At 40.7% G+C, this 24,069-nt stretch overlaps 1 protein-coding gene across 2 annotated transcripts in view; it reads right to left on the bottom strand.

The window, feature by feature from the left end:
• Nucleotides 1–229: 229 nt before the first annotated feature.
• The window catches only part of IRS2 (insulin receptor substrate 2), a 28,935-nt gene continuing 5,095 nt past the window's right edge, over nt 230–24,069 (bottom strand). The window contains exons 2-3 of one of the 2 annotated variants that reach the window (XM_080661169.1): nt 13,523–13,746; nt 230–2,685 (exon numbers count right to left, since the gene is read on the bottom strand). In XM_080661169.1, the coding sequence (XP_080517295.1) occupies nt 13,538–13,746 (209 nt within the window). In that variant the 3' untranslated portion in view covers nt 230–2,685; nt 13,523–13,537. The remainder of the gene's footprint in view (nt 2,686–13,522; nt 13,747–24,069) is intronic. The other variant, XM_080661170.1, reaches the window with a different exon arrangement.

Genomic DNA, 24,069 nt, shown 5'->3' with positions numbered 1-24,069 from the left:
TGTAAAGTAAAAGTCTTTTTGTTGTTGTTTTCTTAACACATTTACTTTTCAAAAATTTTGTGATTTGGGGATTTTCTGGTTCCCAGAACATATTAACATTGAGAGGCATCAAAGGGTTTTTAGGAGCCAAGTGTTTACTTGTTTACTCCAAAACACCAGGAGTAGAGTGGCTTTATGTTAAATCCAGAGCCCACCTTGAAAAAAATATCCTCAAGGCTTTATTCATTTCATAAATAATGTATTTTATTTTATTGCATATGGCTATTAAGGAGAGCATCCATGATCAATACAGACTAAATACAATGCACTATTCTAGTTCCATTTATTCTTGTCTCCAGCAGCATCACATTGACCCTTATATACAGCGTGTACAGTGGAAGACAGAGCAAGATTAGTTAAGTCTTTTGTCATATCACAATAGCAAGAAATATATTTAACATCTTGATATCCAGAAACAATACGTACCCAAAAAAAGAAAACACTGTTTAATAACTGTTAAAGTTTATATAGCAAAAAATATTTTAAATTTAAGGTAAGTCAGGCAAAATGTACAAAGACCCCAATATACATTGTGAAGTTTTAGCAAACATAACATTTATACATTTTGGTTCCATTCTGTAAACTAAATTAAAAATGTAAATATTGCATATGCCTTTTTTGAAATGTACAGGATAGAGGAAAATTTAGTATATTACCGACTTTTCATTTGCTAGTTTGAAGTTGCAGTATGAACATGAACCATTGGTATAGTGGCATGACTACTCTAAGTATAGAGAGCTACTTAAATACCGTCATACACTGTATTCAGCAGGGTCCATATTCAATCCTACGTACCTGGAGGAGTCACATAGCAAATACCACCCGAGTCCTAGTCCCAAGACTAAATCAAAACTTTAGGACATTTTATACATTTTTATAAAGTATGCATATTATACACTGAAGTTGACCTTCAAACTAACGTCGTATGGTCTATGCACTACTGTGATGTGTAATTTTAGAAAAGTAAAACTTTTAGAAAATGTCCAGGGGGATCACTTTACATTCAACTTTGTCTTGCAATACAATCCTCTGTTCTAAAGGTTCAGCATGGAAGCAGGAAGACTTTTGCATTGCCATTAAATATATTCTTAAGACATTGAAATTTTTGGTCTTCCTCTTAAAAAAGCCTAATTTTTATTAATGCATTATCCTATAGCGATATATATCTATCTATATATATATATAATTTTTTCTCCAAAAAAAAAAAAAAGAAAAAAACAAGTTCACACCTCCAATGAACTAGTGTAACCTCTTCAGGACTATCAGAGAAGATAGGCACTGGGGATGCACCCATGGGAGAAAAAGGTCTAGAGCCCTCCACCATGTGTCAAGGGAGCAGCGAGATGACATGACATTCTGCTGGTCAAGGGCAGCAGTTTTAGGTGACACCTGTGATAATCGACACAACACTGGTATTTTCAGAACACTGAAAACGTAAGAGTAGTCTTGTCAGGAGTTTTTCAACACGTGACATGTAGTGTGAGATTGTTTTCCTTATTTTTTCTTTTTCCATTAACAACATAGGGCCCGAAATGCCTCTTTTATCAGTTTCTTCCCTCCACCCACCTCCCATTTTTTGTTGTACTGTTGTTCAGGGAAGCCTCATTGGCCCACATCATAGCATTAGAGTCAAGATAATAAATACACTTTTAAAACTCTGCTAAACCGGTGACCACCCTTGAATTGCTAGCATGCCTAGATGAGTTTTTGGTTAAAGAAATGCAAGCTCAAGATTAAGGACAGCGGAGACATTTGAGCTTGTAAATAGGATCAAAGGCTTTCGCAATTTGAAGTACCTACATAAACATCTACATAGAGAAGATTAAACAAGTCTGTTAAAAAGAGATATTCAGCCCCTTCCCCAACACCTCCCCTCCCACCCCCAATACCCAATACAGTTGATGATTTTCAAAAGTAGGCTGCTTCAGTTACATATAATTATTATTTATTAATTCATCTTCAAAGTCCAATCACACATTTCATTCCCATAGAGAAATGTCAGTCCCACACTGGGCTCTGTCTGTGAGTAAACACGCAGGAACCTGGATTGGAGTCCAACAAGCAGCTGTGTACTGGGACCAGTTGAATAAGGCTGATGACCACACTTGCGCCACATTCAGCAGAGATACACGGAGGTCCTGCCGGCCCCCAACCCCGCAAATCCGGCTTCACCTGGAACTGAGGTAGGACTGTGGTAGTTTTGAGTGTATGCCAGTAAATACCAGATTTTACCACTTTAATGGGTATTGGTAGAATCTCCTAGCATGCCGAGGGACAAATTGGCTTTGCCAAAATGAACGTAAGAAGAAATTAAGACACTGGCCACCATTTAAAAGGCCAATGAAAACATCCAATTTTCTTGAGAATTACTTCTTCGGCAAATTGTGTTAAAACAACAAAACAAAACACAACACAAACAGCACAAGGATGAATGCCCCCTATGGGAACAAGTGAGGGAGGCGGCTGTTCTTGCCTTGTTGGTTTCAGGTCTAGTACAGCCACAGATGTTTAAAACAAAGTAATTGCTCAGATCCAAAAGAACAATTGTAAGCAGCTTCAAATGTTTATAAAATGCTGAGCCTCTTCTTCTTCACGTGATTCTATGATGTGTGATGTTGTGGTAATGAAGCCAGGCAGGTCTTCACTCTGAAAAAGACAAGAAGTCAGTCAGTAGTGATTATCAGGAGAACAAGACGATCCTTAGAGTGAGAGAAAGACCCTTCTTAACCTGCCTTTCTAATCTGTGAATTTCATAAAATGATGCACTTTAGGAAGCAAACATTTATTCAATTCCCTCTTCCAGAAACAAGCTTGATGGGTACACTCCTATTTGGTTTCCCTGGAGGCAGAACTATTAGGTTTAGAGTGAGTTGTGAGGTCAATTGAAGAAAACTATTCACACGTGCTGTTGTGAGTCATTCCCTTGAATGAGACATAGAGGCGACCTGGCAAGGGCCCTTTAACTGGCCCTCTTGATTCTTTGAGGGGGAAGACCCACTGCCTTCCTTACAGGGCTGCTGAGAAGATGAGAAAACACGGCACATGTTAAAGTACTAATACATTGTAAACTACACCGACTGCCCAAAACGTGTATCATAGTAAGAAAGAGGGAGAAGTAATAAGTCCTGCTCTCAGAAAATTGGATCATCTACCCTATTCCTAAAACAACCCAAGATTTCAAAAGCTCCTGCAATGATGCACTTTGTTATATAACTCTTCATCTATCCAACTCTCCATGTTCCAGGTTAATTTATTTTCTTGCTGACTGTGGAGGGGGCATGGCATTGGACCCCAACCAGTCGTTGCTACTGCCCTTCCAGACTAAAGACTTTAACCTTTTTCCAGTTTCCAACATTTACAGCATATTCTTACTGGAGTTGTTCCTTATGGGACAGACTCTGACAGTTCATAGCATAGTACCTTTTCAAAAAAGCTTCTTCTAGGCTCTTCAACAAACATGCCAAGTTGCTCATTTCACCGCTCTCCATAACTCCAGCTACTAGGTTACTTGAGAGCACTGCTAGTCACACCCTGTCCTAAGCAGGTATGTGTTCTTCCTTGCAGTTGCATTTATATAACCTGCATTTCTGATCATTTAGAATTCTGACCCTAGACACCCACCACACCCTCCGGTTTACTTCTTTGTAAATCTCGTTTTTCTCTGTTCATCTTGAGTTCAGAGGACCGATCCCAGCCAGAAATTTCCAGTGTGTCCCACAACGGGTAGTGCGTGTGTGAAACCTCCCGGGCTCTGCACGCCAGGCAGTCAATCCCCTGGTACAAACTGTGCATCGTGTGGCCAGAAAAACAGAAGCCTGCACAGGGTGCTGTCAACGTGTGAAGAAAATACTGGATCTTTTCATGACTGTTTGTTTTTTTTAATATATATTTTATTGATTTTTTACAGAGAGGAAGGGAGAGGCATAGAGAGTTGGAAACATCGATGAGAGAGAAACATCGATCAGCCGCCTCCTGCACACGCGACTGTTTTTAAAATGTCCCTGCAAGGAGGCTGTGCTAAGTGTGTCTTATTATTTTTTAAAAAACGTTACTTAGGTCCTTCCAAAAATATAATAGGCAAACTGTTCTACAAAAGAAACCTAACAGAAAACAGGACCCAAACTGTCCTTGGAAGGAAAGATGTGACCTCCAGCTACTTCACTCATTATCATTGTGACTTCCGTTCATACCCTTAAAAGCAGGCACTTGCTAAATGTACCTGGATTTGCCTCTCACTCTAAAATGACTGCATTTTGTCACTCAAGCCTTGATTGTGAGACGAATCCCACCACCACCCCAGAGTAGTTAATCCAGACCCTATGGATCCACTTAACGAAAGATTTCTATTCACAGTTTATTTTTACACTAATGATACAATTATCATGACCTTAATTTCTAGCTTTTGAAATCTTGGGTTGTTTTAGGAATAGGGTAGATGATCCAATTTTCTGAGAGCAGGACTCATTACTTCTCCCTCTTTCTTACTATGATACACATTTTGGGCATTAACATTATGAAAGAAAAGAGTTGATAATGGCAAGGAAATCATTCATTCATGCTTTTATTCATAAAATAACCTTTCAAAAAAAATTCTAGTTTGGCGCAGGGCCTCTCTAAGGCACACGGGATATGCATGAGTGAGAGAGTCCTATCAGAACGGGAGTCCCACGGCAGCCCTTCTCTTGGGAGGGAGTGAAAGCAGGCCTTTGAAACATGTGCAGCACTCTGGAAATGCCTAGACTGTAGAGGATTGCCAGGCTGCGGTTACCAGCAAAGGAGAAAGCTATTCCAAAAGCACAGCAGAAGCGCGGGCTGTCAGCAACCCAGTGATGCAATTTAATGTTGGGACAGTAAGGAACCCAATTTCCCAGGAGGACGAGCTGCCCTAGGCCTCTACGGAAAGGAAGGGGCAGGGAGAGCCACTGATGACTGAGGGTGCAGGCACAAACGTGCATGTACTGTCACAGGAGGAGGAATCTGTTCATGGCACCTGAGACAGGAGCAAGCAGGCTCAGGCCAGGGGGACCAGAAGGAAGACGGCCACCAGCTCAGAGGCAGCTGCTTGGGCATGAGGTGTGCAGTGCTTCAAAGACATTTTTGAATATAGAGATGTGCACTAGAGCAAAGACAACATGGATGCAACCTGTCTCCTATTAGGATACAGACCAACTGCTTTCCCTGGACGCCTCCTTTCACTGCCAAGGAAGAAAACGGAGACTGGTGGGTCTCCTCATGGCTCATGGAACTCTCAAGTCCATGCCACTCAGCAGCCTGCCACTGAAACATCTGTGGCTTACCACCAACTCCCTGGATATCTTCCCCCACAGGAAGTACCCACAGCAAACATAAATAGAGCTAGCCATTAAAAGCAATCCTTGCTGAGATGCAAAAGAAGGAAAAGGCTGTGGATACCTCCAAATCAGAGTGAGATGACTATTACTTGCTGAGCAAAAGGATTCTGACAAAATCTATGGAAGGTAAATACTCACGAAGAATGTGCAGAGAAAAAAGGGGTCTGTTTTAGAAACCTAACTACAATTTCTTAATGTTATGGAAAGAAAGCCGGAGATAGAAGTGCCTCGACTGAGATCTAAAACACCTGTTTCCAATATGGGTGGGATGTAAATCTCTGGTGCACATGCCAGCAAGGGCTCTGACCTAGGACCACAGGAGGGAACCAGCCAAAGGAAAAGGTGGTGTGGGAACTACTCAGGAAAGATGCCAGGGCTAAAAGCATTAGCATCAAACCAGGTCTGGAGGCCACCTTGGAATCCCTTCTTAAGTGTCACTCCCTCATCCACAGGAAGAAGGGGAGAGGCAGGAACTGGGACCTAGGAATGTGAGCACATTTTGGTCTTTTTATTTACTTACTTTTAAAGTAAGTTAAGTTATCCCTCCCCTTGCAAATTAATCTGGTTCTTCCAGACGAAGAAATAAAATGTCTGCTAACACTACTACTGACCTGATATATTCAACTTCCATGGAGGGCTTCCTAATGATGAGATTCAGCAAAATTTTATTTATTTTATTATCTATATTAATTCTAGTAGAAGCAAAGAACAAATGATTAATTTTAGGATCACTGCACACTGAATATTCATTAAGATGGGAGACATTCTTTGAACACATTAGGTGCAGCAGCAAAACAAAAGAGAATATAGCAAGAAGCATGTGTTGGTCATGAATGCAATTACAGAACAACCTGCACCGATTCTGCTCCTAGAGGCAATGCATCTAAAAATAAACTTATTGATACTCATTGAATGTGTCATATAATTACACACTGTACTATTCTGCAGCTTAGACCTTGCTCTGTCCAGAATCCCATCCACAGGAGCATTGATCTAGAGTTACTTGATTTAAAACAGAACTTTCAGCAAAAAGATTAAAGTTGTTCCATATGACAGGTCATGCAGGCTAGCTAGTCCCAATATTTTATTTTTCTGCTCTGTCACATATGACAAATGATGTTCATATGAGTACAGTCCCAGGTGCCAGTTAATTCCCTGGAGACTAGTAAGAATTCCACCCCATTTCTAAAATACTGAAGAGCAATCAGAATGCAAATGACAAGAGTAAAAGGTGGGGTCCAATAAAGACCAAACCTTCAATTTATTTTACATGATAGACAAGATAGATAGATGATAGATAGACAGATAACTGAAAAACTTTGCCATTAAAACAAGTGGGAAAGCTCCCTTTCCCCAGATGGCACAAATGTTAAAATACTAACATGCCACGCCACCTGTGTGCTGGGCTCCATGATTTCAGTCACATTAGTGGAAGATACAGTGAAACATCAGGTCTAGAATGTAGAGCTCCATGGAGGGCTTCATATACAGCTCATTGATACAGCTCAATGTAGGGCTCCATAAACACCTCTATGGAGGGCTCCATACACAGCTCCATGGAGGGCTCCATATACAGCTCCATGGAGGGCTCCATACACAGCTCCATGGAGGGCTCCATACACAGCTCCATGGAGGACTCCATATACAGCTCCATGGAGGACTCCATATACAGCTCCATGGAGGACTCCATATACAGCTCCATGGAGGGCTCCATACACAGCTCCATGGAGGACCCCATATACAGCTCCATGGAGGGCTCCATACACAGCTCCATGGAGGACTCCATACATAGTTCTATGTAGGGCTCCATATACAGCTCCATGGAGAGCTCCATACACAGCTCCATGGAGGACTCCATACACAGTTCTATGTAGGGCTCCATACACAGCTCCATGGAGGGCTCCACATATAGTCCCATGGAAGGCTCCATGTACTCCTCATATGGAGCTCAGTGCAGTTTCATGTGCAGCCCATGCACAGTCCCAGGGAGGGCTCCACGGCACTGCTGAAGGGAACAGGGCCTCACTGGCCTCAGGTAAGCAACACTGGACCAAACAGAGTGCAGTCCATTTAGTAGGTAACATTTTCAGGCATATCTGAATTAAGAGTTCTACAGACATGATTTGCATGACAAAATGAAAAAATATACTTAAAATAAAAATTTGTATTTTGGTAGCAACTATGATTAAGAAATAAACTCTCTGGTGAGCCCACACATGTCCTTCAGGCCCATTCAGACCTTTTGTGTTAAACATAGAATTACGGAGGGAAAAATAAACTTTTCAGTTACATGAGAAATTCCTAGAAAAATATACCTGATAGTTCAGTATCTCCATACTTGACTGAAAGCAAAACACTTAGAATATACAAGCAAAAAAAAAAAAAAAAAAAAAGTTAAGGTTGGGTGTGATAACAAACAAGCCAGAGATTCTAAGAAAAACGGTTACTGGAACTTTTCTTTTAAATTGGAAAAAAAAAATCTTAAAAAGGAAAATATGGAAGAACAAGTTTCCCTGGATAAATGGGGGTAGTAAATTACTTTACCAACCCTACTTGTGAAAGAGTTAAAATGTTACATGAGCTCATCACTTCCACTGACAAAACCATTTCATTCTGAATGCTTGTTATTGAAGAAATTTCCTAGCATCAAGTTGTAACTTGATGTTAATGACACAATATGAAACAGGATGAGACAATGAGAAAACCTAGTTTTCATATAAGGCTGGGGTTAATAAAAGGTATCTCTCCTTTTTTAGCTCCTGTTTAATCCTTCACATAAGACTTTGTCTTAATCTCCAAAGACTAGAGTAACCAGGCCTCCTGGACTGTTAGCTACACACTTCCAATGTCCTCCACAGAGTCAAGCTTTCACCCATAGCCACCTATATTAATTTTATATTGCATAGCTTCAGCCGACTTTATATCACCTAAGTATTCATCTCTTTTCTGTAACTGTTATTAAAAGGACTGATGGGTGCATCCTATAAACTACTGTTCTATGGCAAGGTTTTCCCACAACACCTGCAGCAGCAGTGTCCAACGTCATAGGACAAATACTGTTATTTTTCAGCACTAACACTCAAGAGGCAACAATGCCTCTAACTGCTGGTGGACCCTTCTGTTCAATTATAAAATGTTAGACCTTTCTAGGTAAAATCCAGGTGAGGGAGCATCAGTGATTTACCCAAAACCTCACAGCTGGTCAGAGGGAAAGAGAGGCCTTAACTTCTCCCAGAACTTTCCTCACTACTGGACTTGGGGCCATGAATGTCAATTTCTGCAAATGATGAAAAGGGAGTGGGGCTGGGGTCGAGGAGGCCTGGAATTTTCACTTGGGGACCCAGAGTTTAAACATTTACACAGTACCATTGGCTCTTTATATAACTCTTCTCAGTGACACAAAACACTGCACAGACAATGAATTTCTGCTCTGTGCATCTGTCTCCCCTGCTAGGCGAAGAGCTGGACCATGCCTGTCCCCAGCATCTGGCACAGTACTTGTTTGGTCCTTACAGAGCTTTGTTGAATTAAATTGAAACAAAAACCCATGTGGTTTATGCCATTTCTCATAGGCAGAAAGGCGAAACATTTTTTTTTTTCTAAAGGAGAACAAAACTTTAGAACTGTCTGAAGCCCAAGAGAAAAGACCTTAAAAGAATGAGAGTGGCATTCTAAGACAGAGGTCAGCAAAGTACGGCCAAATCTGGCTTGTTGCCTGTTTCTGCAAATAAAGTTTTATTGGAACACAGCCACAATCATTCATCTGCACTATAACTGCTTTCACACTTTAATAGAAGAGTTGAGTATTTGTTACAGAGACTGTATGCCCGACGACATAAGGAAGACAATGGGGACAAAGAAGGACTAATTTGTCAAAATAACACTGTATATTTCCATCTGTATATTACACCTGGGAACTAACTGATACCCCCTTTGAAAATTATCTGCAAGCTTACATACTTTAGAAATGCAATACTATCTACTAAAAACCATGCTATCCGATTACAGACCCTACTGAAAATAAGGAAGCAAGTTATGAAATCATTTATGAAGCTGGCACCCTTTTGGAATTAATTTCCCTTACTTATGGTTCTTCTATGTGGTTTCTCATGCATAACACAAAAGTACTGAATAACTCTGATTATTACTAAATATATCCCACACTACCACTTTCTCAACTTTAACAGAGGTAAACTTATACACATCAGATCTGCGATGCTAAAAGGGCCAAATTTTTTCTCTTTCTTAGGTCACTGGAAAATGTGAATATAAGCATTATGTTTCTGTCCTACAAAACAGTAAGAATATTTGGAATAAATGATAACTTGTCTAAAAATGCAAATAGCCGATGTACGGTGTAATTCTTTCCTCAAATTTAACACATTATAGTTATGATTTTATACTGATGTAAAAAATATGTATTTTATTTACACTATAAAAATGTTTATATTGCTTATATCTGAAGTTCTCAAACCTAAATGCTTTTCCTATGAAATTAGGTAATATACTAGTAGAATAACAATTTATTCAAACTATATCCATCCCCAGTAGCTTGTTGTTATATATCATTACAAAAGAACCTTTCTTTCAAATTTTTAAATATTTAAGAGTTGCTACTACATTTTTTACCTTTTTTAGTTTCATGATTAAATTCCTTTTTTGTTTTTACCATTGAAATTGAAATAAGCATTTTCTGAAGCCTGAAATTATGCCCAATGCAACTCAAATACCTTCTATAGTATCACTAAATGTGACGTACTTATGTGACACCTAAACAGGTATACCCTTGGGATTCTAAAATGTAATGTTTTTCATATTTAACAAAAATGCAGTAATTTGAAAATGTATTAAAAATAGGTATACTGAAGTGCTTGTCTTTCACTATATGGGAAAAAAAGATTAAAGAAAAAAGGGGAAAACTATGTAATCCACTGCCTCCCGTTTTCCCCACCTCACTAGGCCAGTGAGAGAGCCAGTCCTCCCTCTAGAAACTGAGCTCCCACTGGGCACAAACGTAGTGGCCTCAGCAGCATCTGCTTCTAAACTGTAGGTAAATTCCTCCCAGACTATGGTGTGTAACATCTGCATAACACAGGATGTCAGCTCTGCCTCTTGGGAGGAAAACTGTATCTAATGTAACAGCCTTTGTGTAAATGGGCACTCTTTCAGTTCTACCAGTAAGGTCAAGGCTGAAGGTCAAACCCTACTCAGAAATTGAAGTGCATAGTCTCTTTACCCGGCACAGGTCAGAGTACTCATTCCACCATCAGTCACCACAAAAGCATTCCTGGGAGCTTAGGAATGACTCAGGGCAAGCTGTTCCCACACCTTAAAACCCATGCCAGTCCCATGGCTCAAGCAGACGTGGGTGTGGAAAGCCACTGGCCCCACCAGACTTAGGGTCCTGGGGCCCGGGACCCACCACACCAGCCTGTTAATAGGGACATTATCCTCCTGCTCTGAATTTTTCACTGGGTCATTGTGAAACTACCAACTGAAATTTTATGTGTACAATTTATAAACAACACAAATACATATGTATTTTTTTCATATGCGGCGAAGCACATGCTACTGGCATGACTTGCATCTTGTGGTTGATCCTTTTGCTTTCTTCATGCACCTTTAAATGATGTACACATGTAACCACATGTTTTGTTTTGAACTACAAAGACTTCTTAAACCCGGGCAGCCCTTTGCTGCCAAGGAAAGCCTGCTCCTCCCACCCCGCTCTTTGGGCTAATTTGTGGAGCCACAGCCGTGGTATCTGAGTACACTGGCCATCACAGCTTCTTCTTCATTCAAAATTATATCCATGAATGACATCACGAACAACTGCAAATTCAGCAGCACACAAACAACTGATGAATACACAAAAACAATGGCAAATAGCTCCCGGAATAAAATGAATAAACTTGTTTTAATGGGAGAGAAGCAGAACAGAAGTAGAATTGTTTTTCTGGGGGTAACTCTAGGCCATGTAAAGCTAACAGTTCTCAAACGCAGCACAGGGCGCCTTGCCTAGCTGCTTTCTTCACGCCCCGTGGACGGGACAAAACGCCCAAATAGGGGCTCCATGTGTCCCTCGGCAGGCAGCTGCACCGAAGGAGAATGCACAAATTCCTCTTCATGTCGCCTGTGCCCAGCCAGCACAATGGGTTATCAACTAGCTGGGCTCTGATTAGTCAGGGCCACAGGGCATTGCCTTTCTGTTTTCTCTGGCTTCTATACAAAGATGCACCAAAATAGAGATGGACATTTAAATTCCTCTGGTGCAGATAAGAGATGGAGCTGACCCAAGTCCACCGATTCAGTGTGCATGCTCCTCACAGACAGGCTAAGCTAAGGGGGGGGAGGTGGGGCGGGGTCTTCCACAAGCAGCGCACTAGCACTTCTCAAGTTTTACACCCTCCGCTCCAAACTCATTTTAAGGCGGAAATTCTATGAAATACCTGGACTGATTCACTTTCCAAATCAGCTGAAGAATTAAGTCAGTTTGTTGGATCGCCTGAATTTAGCACCCCTCACAGAAAAGCAGAATATTCAGGAGACCCTTGGGTCAGGGAGAGCTGGAAGTGAGGCTGCACTGTAGCTCCAAGAGATCTATCTGTCCAAGATGTGCCCCAGTATTTTTTTTTAATAAATTTTTATTGATTTCAGAGAGGAAGGGAGAAAAAGAGAGAGATAGAAACATCAATGATGAGAGAAAAATCATTGATCCGCTGCCTCCTGAACACCACCCACTGGGGATCGAGCCCACAACCTGGTATGTGCCCTGACCTGGAATCAAACAGTGACCTCCGGGTTCATCGTTCAATCACTGCCAGCCGGGCCCCAGGATTTTTTTTTTTTTTTTTTTAACAGACAAAAGCACCGTGTTGCCTAGAAGACACAGAACCAGGCAGCAGCAGGCCTCCCCGAACAGTGCCTCCCTCTAGGTCGGGAAAGGCTCTCCGGCATGGCCATGGCATGCCTGCGGGAGGAACTCTCCACCCTGGGGTTTTCCCTTAAAAAAAAGTAAGAATAATAACAAGACCTGCCCTTCCAAGGAGGTTCTGAGGATTAAATACCATTTGAAAATGTTTTATAAATTATAAGGTGCTTTACAAGTATGTTTGTGTAATCAAGTATGCAATTCTATCACTAAACACTGGCACTTTGATTTCATTGTTTATCTTGTGCAAATTTCTGGCTGCCTTCCCCACTTCAATTACATCTCGGTATCTTCAGTGCACTAGAAGACTTTTAGGGTTCTTCACATCTCATGTACTATTTTTGAGAAAGAAACTGAAGACTAGACATAACCTCACTAAGGAAGAAGACACTATGACAAAAGGAGATGACTTCAGTAGAAAAGTTTTAAAATACTCTACGTATTGTTCCAAAGAGGCTATAGCTCCCTTTTACACTTAAATCTGAACGAACATCCTTACGATCGATGGCTGACCAGACTCTCCATGGCCCCTTGTTACCTCCTTCAAGTCACTGCCTCTCACCCAGCTCCCTCCATGCCAGCCACACAGGTTTACTTTTATCCTGGAACATACTTGCAATCTTCGGCCCCAGGGCCCTTGCATGGCTACTCACTCCCTTCGCCCATATGGATTCTCCCTCCAAATACATGCAAGACTTGCTTCTTCACCGCCTTGAGGTCGTCACCTTCTCCTTCTCTCCCTTTCCCACTTTATTTTCTAGACCATTTATCACCACCTATAATACATCATATTCTGAACACATTTTAAAATTAAGTTTATTTCCTAGGTTTCAAAGGTAGACTTTGAAGACTCAGTGCCTTCTGCCTTTTTTTTATTTTCTTTTTAGCTTAGAAACCAAACCTCTTTCTTGTAGTCTGTACTTTAATATATTTCAAAGGAGTGAAATATTCAAAAAAGTATTTAGCATGTAACAACTGGCCTCTTTGTAATGAAAAAATATGAAAGTGTAACAGTTTGGTTAAAGTTGAAAGGTGAAGGGAGATCTAACCCTTTCTGCCTCGTCCCTCCTGCCCCAAAGCCCAGCCTTCTACCCTCCTCCCAAGCAGCCCTTAAGTGAAGTTCCTGTCGTTTTTGTTTGTTTCTTTTTTCTGGAAAGAACAGATAAAAGGTGGTAAAAGGTAAGAATGACAGGAAACTCACCTGGAGCTGACTCCATCAGCCTGATGTGTTGGTAACACAGAGCTGCCCAACCAAATGGGACTGCCCTACTCCGACTACAGTGGCCACTGTGGCGGAGGGCAGGGGGTCCAGCAGCAGCAGGCTTTCAGAGCAGGAGGCACTATGAGTGGAGGGGGCTGCTGCTGGCCAGGAGGCCTCCTCTGCACAGGAGGAGAAGGGGGCTTTCCTGGATAGATCATGGATGTCTGCAAAAACGACGGGATACACACTTTTACAAAAGGGGTCAGAGCCACCTGCACATGGTTCTAGGTGCTTCTTAAGAAAATGCAATCCTATTTGGAAGTTATTAGGATGATTAAAAATCAAGCAATTTTGAAACATAAAATATAAAAAGAAATAAGACCGTATTAAATGTGTGTGGATTATTTCTGAGAAAAATAGTAACTAAAAATGTTTACTTTCTGTGGAAAGGCCCAGTTGTGTGCAAGCAGCAGTATGAACCCCATTTTCTTTTCTTTTTTTATTGATTTCAGAGAGTCAGGGAGAGGAAGAGATAGAAACATCAATGATGAGAGAGAATCATTCATCGGCTGCCTCCTGCACGCCCCCCCTGGAGACTGAGCCCGCAGCCTGGGCATGTGCCCTTGACTGTAATCGAACCTGGGACCCTTCAGTCCACAGGCCGACACTGTATCCACAGGGTCAAGCCAGCGAGGGCATGAACCCCATTTTCAATGTGAGCTCTCTCGCGGGTGCAGCTGTGAATGTCTAGGGAATTCGCAGGAAGAATTCCTATCACATATTAAAGAGGGAGTGTCTTTTTAAAGCAATACTTAAAGGCAAGCCAGAGAAGAATCAGCAGGCACAGGAAAGGGAGACCAATAAACCAGCCCTGGGAAGTTTCTGGAATACCATCACTGCCAACAAAGACTGGGCACAAGGAGAAACACTGGAATCGTGAGGAGGCAAGGCTGCCAACAGCTTAGAGCAGGCTGACACCTAGGAGCTAGGACTCCAGCAAAATCAAACCTATAGTTTCTCAGAGAAGAAAACCGATCCAGAAATGCAGCCTCCTCGAATGCACCCCAAGTCTGTGTAGGGAGGGGGCTCAACATCTGAATGGTTCCTTCAGAACTTTCCAGCAAGGGCACCCATAGCCCCAGCAGGGACGTCCCATTCTTTGTCTTTGGCCAAGAATGCCTGAAGAGTGGGCACCTAACGAAGGGCTCAGAGTGGCTGCCCAGAAAGCAGCTTGAGTGGGGTGCTGTCCAAGTCGACTATAAAGGCGCCGAGCGGACAGAGGCTTGTTTCAGACTTTCCTGTATCTCCCAGAACATCTACTCCCGTGTTGGTACACAATGAATTCTCAATAAACCGACTGGCTTCAACATCAACCATCTCCCAGCTTTAGGAAATGGCTGCACACCCCCTGACTTCAGAACGTTCCAACTGAACTGCAGGGACCCCAGAGCTGTGAAGATGAATGCTTATCGCCTGGAGTTATTCTAGGAACTTAATTAAATGCTCCATGCCGGGGAAACGTGGATATTTTACTGCTGCGGTTATTTCACTTGGAACTAAGACTACTAATAAACCAGCATTACTGATAAGCTAAACTGCAAATAATGATAAGAAGTAAAACAGAATTAAGGTGAGTCAGTTCTGTGGCATCTTTAACATTTTGTTAGGACCTTAAAGACAAAAATGCCATTAATGAAGCTACAGAAATGTTAAAACTTTAAAAGAATATGCTCATTGCAAAACTTTGCCAAAATAAGTAAAATTTTAAAGAATTTCTAAAAAGTCATTCATGTGTATAAGTCTGTCAGGCTTTCCTGTTTAATATATCCACACCATTCATTATTAAAGTTTTAAATTTGTTTACTCAACCAGTGCAAGTCAGTTTTCCAAAACTGACTATACAATAAATTTACACTCCTGGATTTATATGATCCTAAAAAATGAAAATATTAGATCTTGCAGTTGTGCAACTAACATATTTTACTAAAACACAGCTGAATATTTTCAAGTGAACTGTGTGTTTTTTAGAAGTCTACTTGGTGAAGTAGAGGTTTCATCTTACTTCTTTGTAGAGGTTTCACAAATGTATTTGATATATATAACTGGAAGAGCATAGATATAGCTTATGGATTTGTTTTGTTCCATTTCCATATGAAAAGTGTTATTTTTATGTCACTTTTCTGTCGGAAAACAATAGAATAAAACCCCTATGATCATATAAGAATAAAACAGAAGCACAACATGGCCAAAGACCACTTTAGTAATCTTTTTTTAAATGCATCCAGGGTGTGGTATAAGAAACTGACCACTATTATCTTCCTTTCTAGGAATTTCTGTTGTCTTGTAAGTTCAGAACCCAGAGATGTCCACAGTGTACCAGAATGCTAGTACCTCCATTTCTGATATGCAAACAAAACCAAGGTGCTCATCACATTCTAATCCATGCCTTACTGTCCAGAGTTCAAGCATTATTTGCTTCATTTTTACATTTGGTAAGAACATCCTGTCCTATTTGCAAACTTTTCCCTTTACTTCACAATCTCCCCCCAATTCATCCATCCACCAACGGGCTCTGGAAGCCAGGAACAAGGTAAGGGATGCAGGAGGCCCTGCTGGGTGTGAAATGGGCCTGACAGGGCCAGTGGCTGGTGGTGAATCTCACATGATGGGCTTGGGGATGGCCTCTACAACAGACCCGGGAATCACAGGCATCAGATGGCTGCTTACTTCAGTCCCTATTTTCAGTGACTTTCCACGACCAGCATTGGACACCAAAGTCAGCGCTCACTTCCCAGGCCCTCAGCAGAAGGCGCGATTTCACAGAAGGGCTCCAAACCTCTCGCGCAGAGGAAGCCTGCTGGGCTTAAATGTGAGGATTCCCTAGAGACCACATCAGAATCTCTATCCTGTCAGCTTTTCTGCCTGACTTGCTAAGTGACCAACAGATAACCTACCGCAAGGATACTCTGAACTTTGCTTTCTTCATAACCTGAAAAGTAGCTTCATCGCTCCATTAATCCCCAATGGAAGGAGAAAGCCTTTCCCTATTTTGTTGATCCTGTGTGACAGACAGTCTCCAATCCCATGCCTCTTGTCAACAGAGATGCTGGGTAGAGCACTTGTGCACAATGCTTATAACAGCAGGCACAGGGCCCTGAGGCTGCCATCTGCTAGGAAGGAAGTACTCTCTCCTAGGATGCTGCAGCGACTGACAGTGAATGTAAACAAAACCCTGAGTCACCGCAGGAGCACGAGGCCATGGATGCCCGATTACATTTCTGAAAAATATGGGTAGTTTATGACTTTTTATGTTTGCTTAGGTCTTCTTTATTCTTTTGCATACGGTGTTATAGTCACATTAGCAGAAAGGTAGCACCTTTGGGAAAAACATTTCTCTTCATATAAAAACTCAATTAAATGTTTTCATTAGGAAAAAAAAGGGGGGGTGGGGACCTGAGAAAAAGGACACTGGTAAAAGAATTCACTCCGCAGAATACCTTGCAACAACTGTTGACTGACTTATGGGTTCTTAGGTAAATTCTAAATTGGTTAGTTTTCAAATAAACTCATCATTAAACAGGTTAATGACTCATTTCTTAGGAACCTGTTAATGGACTTATTCATAATGAGAAGTATATGATATACTACTTATAAAGTAAATGCATCTTAAAGACACCTCAAGCAGCAACCGACACACCAAATGAACCCTTAGGTAATCAGTGGCCCAAGGTGAACCAATCTACAAAGAGCAAGAACTTACATTTTCCCAAATAGAGGCCTTTTGATCTGAATTATCCCCAAAATTTTATTTCTTCTCCTTTTTATTTCACAAGCACATGAGAGTGTTTAGCAAAACTTCACTCTTCTGCCTCATCAGCAACACGGCTCACATAGTCATGAGCAGCCCTAGTTCCCTGATTAAAACATACTTCTGACTTAGGAACACCTCTGCATTCTCTATTTCTGCCCACTAGCATACCTTGTCTATGCATGAAAGAATTTACTGAAATGTTCCAAAGTAAAAAGATGGATACCACTTCCCCAAATACTAAACTGTTCTAGAGAGGACAGGCCATATCCTGGGAGAAACGTATTCATCAGTACACAAAGACCTACAGAGACAGAGAATTCCCTATTCTTTCTTGATAATATTTACAAACATCTTTACCAACTAATTAAGTCAGTGACCTTGGAAAGGACTCCCGACCTCCCTTGGGCTCTGTTTTCACAACCTTAAAAATAAGTTACATTATACCAATGGTTCCCTACCCTTTTCCCTCAAAACGTCCTTGTATTTTTTCCTGGTTGTCACTACACTGTGTGGAAAGAGTTTTAATGTATTTGGTGGTGGTAGTGATGGGGAGGTATCTTATCAAGTATAATATATAGTTTGCTTTTCTGAAACAAAAACAGGAGAAGGAATGTAAGTTTTCCACTTTGCAGACCACTAGAAGTCCTGGAAGCGAGACAAAAAACAAAAAAAAAAAAAACACACACAAAAAAAACCCTGAACAGATGACCAACCAACCACTTGATTGGACCCTAAAATCCCCTGACAATATGAGAGCCCTAAAAGTAATATCAATTCCTAAACTCTTCAGAGGGGACTTTCCTACAATGTCCGGTCTTTCTGCGTAACTGTCCCCATTTTACTCCAAATGAATAATGCACAAAGACAAATTATCACCCAAGTGGAATAAAAAACAAAATGTTATAGGAAAATGCTGGTGAAACAGCATCTTTATATAAAGCCCAACACTATTCCCTTTGGCTTGAGAATCTTGGATAAATCACTAGCCCTCTTAAAAGCTGCAAGTTCCTTATTTTAAAAATTGGGGATCCAAATGGCCCTGTCTATGTCATAAGGTTTTTGGAGTGTTATGTGATACTACATATATGAAAATGTCTTAACACTATGAAGTAAAGAAAAACACCTTTGAATTTTAAGCAAATATTCTGATCCAAATGGGAGAGGGGCTTGCGCTTATCTTTCAATATTGATCAGAATAAAAAAAATATTGATCAGAATAATGGTTACATTTTTATCATCTCCAATTTCAATAGCATCCTTTCAAAATCATTCATTGCCCACCAAGTTTTGGTATTGTTAGTTATACTTAGAATTTGGAGGCAAAAGATAGACTGATTTAAGTAACTACTTCTAAATTTGCATAGAAAAAGCACTATGTCACATTCACAAATACAGGCCAAGTTTGAAGATGCATTTGCTTGCTCAAGTTTTATGAAGTTTCTGGGCATGTAAAAGCGACTTTCTGCAAATTTAATATTTTTTCTAGCTCAAAAGAAATCAGAATCCCTAAACTGACTATGTTATCCGAAGCTTAAAAGTTTTAACCAAATTCTATTTCAGGAAAATTCAATGAATTCAATTCCAATACAATGCAGAGAAGTATATTGTACTAGAGGCCCAGTGCATGAAATTCATGCACTTGACAGGGGTGGCGGGGTCCCTCAGCTGGGCCTGCACCCTCTCGTAGTCCGGGAGCTCTCAGGGGATGTCCAACTGCCAGCTTAGGCCTGCTCCCCAGGGGGAGTGGACCTAAGCCATCAGCCAGACACCCTTAGCAGAGGATGCTGCAGAGGTGGGAGAGGCTCCCACCACCACCACTGCGCTTGCCAGCCGTGAGCCTGGCTGGTGGGAGCGCACTGACCACCAGGGGGCAGCTTCTGCATTGAGTGTCTGCCCCCTGGTGGTCAGTGTGCATCATAGCGACCAGTCGTTCTGCCGTTCGGTTGATTGGCACAAAAAAACCTACCACTGAACTGTCTATAATAATCTACCATGAATGATTCAAAATAACCACTGCAATCCCTAAAATACTTTCAAATCAACGAAGTCAACACAGAAAGAATGTTCCCATTTATATTTGCATAGCTCTGTTTCACAAAACCTGCCACTGACAGATAGCATGAACTGATTGTTATGGAGGTTCGGAAATTTTTTTCGTATGTTTACTACAACAACAACATGAAAATGCCTTGCCTGACTTGTATAGAGATACACATTCTGCCTGTCTGTAGTCCAGTCTGCAGAGAAGTCCCCAGTATAGTGGCCTCAGTGAAGAGCTGGCTTTGGGGCAGGGCATAGCGCTTTGCTTCCCTCGGAGTGTTTCCCCCACTCTACTTGGCAGTGCAGATAAAAGAGTAAAGTTACATTTTCCCTTAAGTTTCTAAGGTGAAATGGGAACACTTGATTCTGTGCTACCAAAAAAAAAACAAAAAAAAACACACACACAAAAAAAAACACACAACAAAGAAACCTCTCCACTTGCCAAATCTGATACCAAAAGTTAACTAGCTCTTGTAACTATGCTTCTACAGAAAATGCATTAGTGGGAATTTTAACAGAAAACCCATTATACCTGAGCTGTTACTAAAACTTCTGCAAGTTCTCCTCTTCAGAAAGACATTTCATTTAAATACTAATAGTTCTAAAGGATATAACACATAAACTATCTAATAAAATCCTTTTTTGCGGGGGGAGTGGGTCTGTGAAACTACAGAAGAACCAAACACCAGAAGTTTTTCCTAATGTTTGATGACCAAACAAATCAAAACAGTGCAGGGGTGATCATTCTAATTAAATCAACCCCAAAGAGTGAAACTCCAGGGTTGAACAATGGATGATTCAACTACTGAAAGTTTAAGAGTTGTGTCTGCCTTTCACTGCAGCCAGCATGAAGAACCAAAACTGTCAATTTAAATAAATCTATATTCTAATTATACGTTTTCATCTTGACACCATTTGATGATATCTCTTAATATGAAAACAAATAAAAAAAGATAATCAAAAGTATGGTCTTAGTATTGTTTCAGGATTAGGGCGCTATTTTCCTTAATAGTTATTTTATTATGTAATTTAAGACACTCTTTCCTTACAATTGATAATTATCTATGAAAAAAACGTTAAAAAAAAGGGGGGGGGGAAACAATGGTTCTTGGAGACTGAGGTGGAACTAGCAATCAAACAGAAAAGGCAAACATGTCTTAAACGGGTATTGATTGGCTCCGTTGTCAGGCAACTATGAGTTTTTGTCTTTTTTTAAGAGAACGCCCATTTACAAAAGCATCTTTCCTGTATATTCTCACAGTTTCAAGATAACAAGTATCAATAGCATCATTAGATGTTTTAGCACATTTCTTTAGAAGAGCTTAACCACTGTTAATATTTACTATCTCCTGGACCTCCCAGTGGCCCTGTGACACTGAAGGGAGAGGCTTATAATTATCCCATTTTACAGACAGAGAAAGTGAGAAAGGGGGATTAAATGATTTCCCTTTGGTCACACACAGACTCATTAAGATCAGCAACTGGAAACCTGGTTTCCTGATTTCTGGTTTAGTGTTCCACATACTATGTATGCTTCCTTCTACGAAGAACTATTTTTGTAAAGGTTTCTCTTTCAATAAAGGAAATAGAACAAGTCATGTGACTTTCATTCACCAAAGCCTCTGTGTTTTCATTGGATCTTAGACAACTAAGAATAGGGTAGGAGCAGTGCACATTATTATCCTATTATGACAAAGCTATCCAGCTAAAGCAGAAAAACATGCCCAACAGAAAAAAATAAGGGGTATTGTTTGTCAAGCAATCTCACTGGCGTTCTGAAAGTGTTCAAGTTCTTTGCTTTAAGACTTCAACAGGCAATACTTTTAAACATACGTCGAGACTGTATTGTTCCTGTGGAAACATTTCTCTTATTCCATGATTCTTTTACCATAGGCTATGAATAAACAGACCCTTTTACTCAAACAAAATTTAAATACAGATGCTTCCAGTGGCAATTCTTACCTAATCTACCTTGTACACATGGAAAAAACAACTTTAGAATAAAAATCCCACTAAAAACGAACACTAAAATACCATATTTTATGGTACGTACCAATCTATAATCAACACAAAAATATGTAAGAGTTAATTTTTAAAAGTAGTTTTAAAGCACAGCAAATTCAATAACATACTTCCAACTTCCCCAACAGCAACAGGCTAACAGACTGGCTGGATTTTTCTACACACACACATAAAATACACGGTAAATAACCTCCCCTACTTAAAAATGAGATGCAAACTTTAGTTAAATTTTTATTTTCTCTGGACTAATATGTCTATATTATGTACATATATCTCAAGTGTACTAACTTTTAATTGGCTTGAGCATTTAAACCTCACCCCCATTCCCAATTATATTGTAAACAACTATCAAAGATTGCTGGAACCTTAGTCTTGGTCACCACTTATGCAAATACCAAACACTACCCAGTGACCCCAAATTATTCTGCTTCAGTATAACCAATGCAGTTTTTCCATGCAGAACCCGAGAAGCTCGATGTGGAAACAAACATATGCCACTTCTGAGAGCCAGAGCAGTGCACGCAATGACCCAGGAAGTTCTTTTTCTATTTCATCTTCAAAGAAATGCTTTGCAAGTCTTCCTTCTGGAAATTATTCTCTCAAAGGATTAAATTATTAATCTCCTATGAGCTTTTTATTTATGAGCACCCCAAACAAATGTCAACGGGAATACATGAGTTAAATACAAGTGGATGCTCATTCTGAGTTTCTAAATGTTCTCCTGGCTTCACAGACCACAGCTTGCACATTAATTAAGATGACACCCTCCTCTCTCCTATTCTACTGTTCTCTGTGTTCAAATGAGTTTACTAGAAACCCATTTAGCATGTGATCCTTTTTTTAAAATGTGGTTTGGGCACAATGGATTAATTGTAATTATCAATTTTGTTTAAAAAGAACCCTTTTCCTTCTTAAAAGCGTGTTTACCACACAGACTTTGGAAAAACAGCAACCAAAACGATCTCTCATCTTTGTTCAGCCACCATGAAACATACAAACTGCTGTTTTGATTTCAGAATCCTGAATCCTATAGGTTGAAATGAATTTTATACTGGTGGGAAATCTTAAACAAAACAAGCTAAATAGGGTCTCTAGCTAAACTTATCTCTTGTAGTTTAAAATTTTCCCTAGTCTGAAAAGGGCATTATATCATACATGAATCATGTTTCTGAATGTATCTACTTTATCAAAAAGGCCTCGACTCCTTTCAGGCCTGTAGTCGCAGGCACACTCCAGCTCACTCCTCCTGTTACTACAAGAACCCACTCCTGGGGCCCTCCTGAATCCAATCCAGGTTTTTACCGCCTACTCCACCAGAAACAGTAAAAGGTGTTATGTTCTCAGACTGTTTTTCTGATTAGAATCAGATTTCAGCAAAAGGTACTTTCATGTTCACTGTGGCATATACCCATTTGGGCATACCAAATAAATGTGTGTGTGTGTACATCCCCTCCCCCCCACCCAACACTTGATTCTAGTTATACGGTGTGTTCATATGGTCTGTGTCTTGAAAGGCAGCTAATCCTTAACTCCATGACACACTAGCAATTTTTCAGAGGTACCTGTAGTGCCTATCATAACTCCAAGGAAAATGACCTTCAGCTGCGAGTCACCATTTAAGGGAAACATTCTGACAACTTCCAATTGATTTAATTAGATACTGAAGCACCACATTCCTTATAATTCTGTGACTCTTTTCATCTTTTATTCTATGGTTTTAATAAAAATGTAAATAGCTTTTCCTCTGTTATATTACAATAACAGGGCATTTACCCTACAGCTATAATTTTAAATCCCATGGATATTATCAAACACATGCTGCATTTAGACAGCATTAAACTGATCTATTTACCTTAAGAAAAAAAACCGGCATATGGATCCCCAAGCCACCTTGATCATCACCTTGTTGTAACCCCTGCAGACTGTTGACCTTAGGCCAGCATCTAGGACAGCATCCACTACTATGTGTTCTGTGGTTCCCACAGTGCCTCTATCTTACTAGCAACCCTGCAGACAATCAGCTGCACAATTAAAGAAGAAACCCTTGAACATCCCTCACCCCTTTATTTCTCTCTCCCCCACATCATTCAAAGTTTGAGACAGTCAGAATGCACCACCAGCTGCAAAGCAAGCAGTCTCTCTCTCCTCATGGATATTTGATGAGAATGTGAAGAACAATACGGGGTTACCATCCTATCCAATTGTTCTTGAAAAGCCCCATGATGTTGTCTTCACTTGTTTTCTCTAAAGCACTGATTCTAAATCCTGGCTGCATATTATCACCTGGGCAACTGGAAAATGCTCCTGCCTCCACTCTGCCCATTGGATGTTTTATCTGAGTGTTTGGTGTGAGGCCCCATAGGCCAATTTCTCAAACCTCCTCAGGTGGGTCTAACCTGGGACAGGGCTCTCAAAAGGATGGTCCCCTAACCACCACCAGCAGCAGCAGCACAACCTGGAGACTTTCTTAGAAATGCGAATTCTGGGCCACACCCCAGACCTACTGCATCAGAATCCCTGGGGCTTTACACATGCCCAGCCATCCTGGTTTCAGCAGACTCTCCAGATGACTCCCAGGTATGCTCAAGTTTGAGAACCACTGCTTTTAAGCTGTGTTTAAGCAGCATTACTATTTCAGCCCCTTAGGAGAAAAAGAATGTCTCTAATGGAAAAG

Source organism: Plecotus auritus, assembly GCF_963455305.1.
Source record: "Plecotus auritus genome assembly, chromosome: 3".
Classification (NCBI taxonomy): Eukaryota; Metazoa; Chordata; class Mammalia; order Chiroptera; family Vespertilionidae; genus Plecotus; species Plecotus auritus.
Note: the sequence above shows the minus strand (reverse complement) of the source record. Positions and strands in the feature narration are given on the sequence as shown.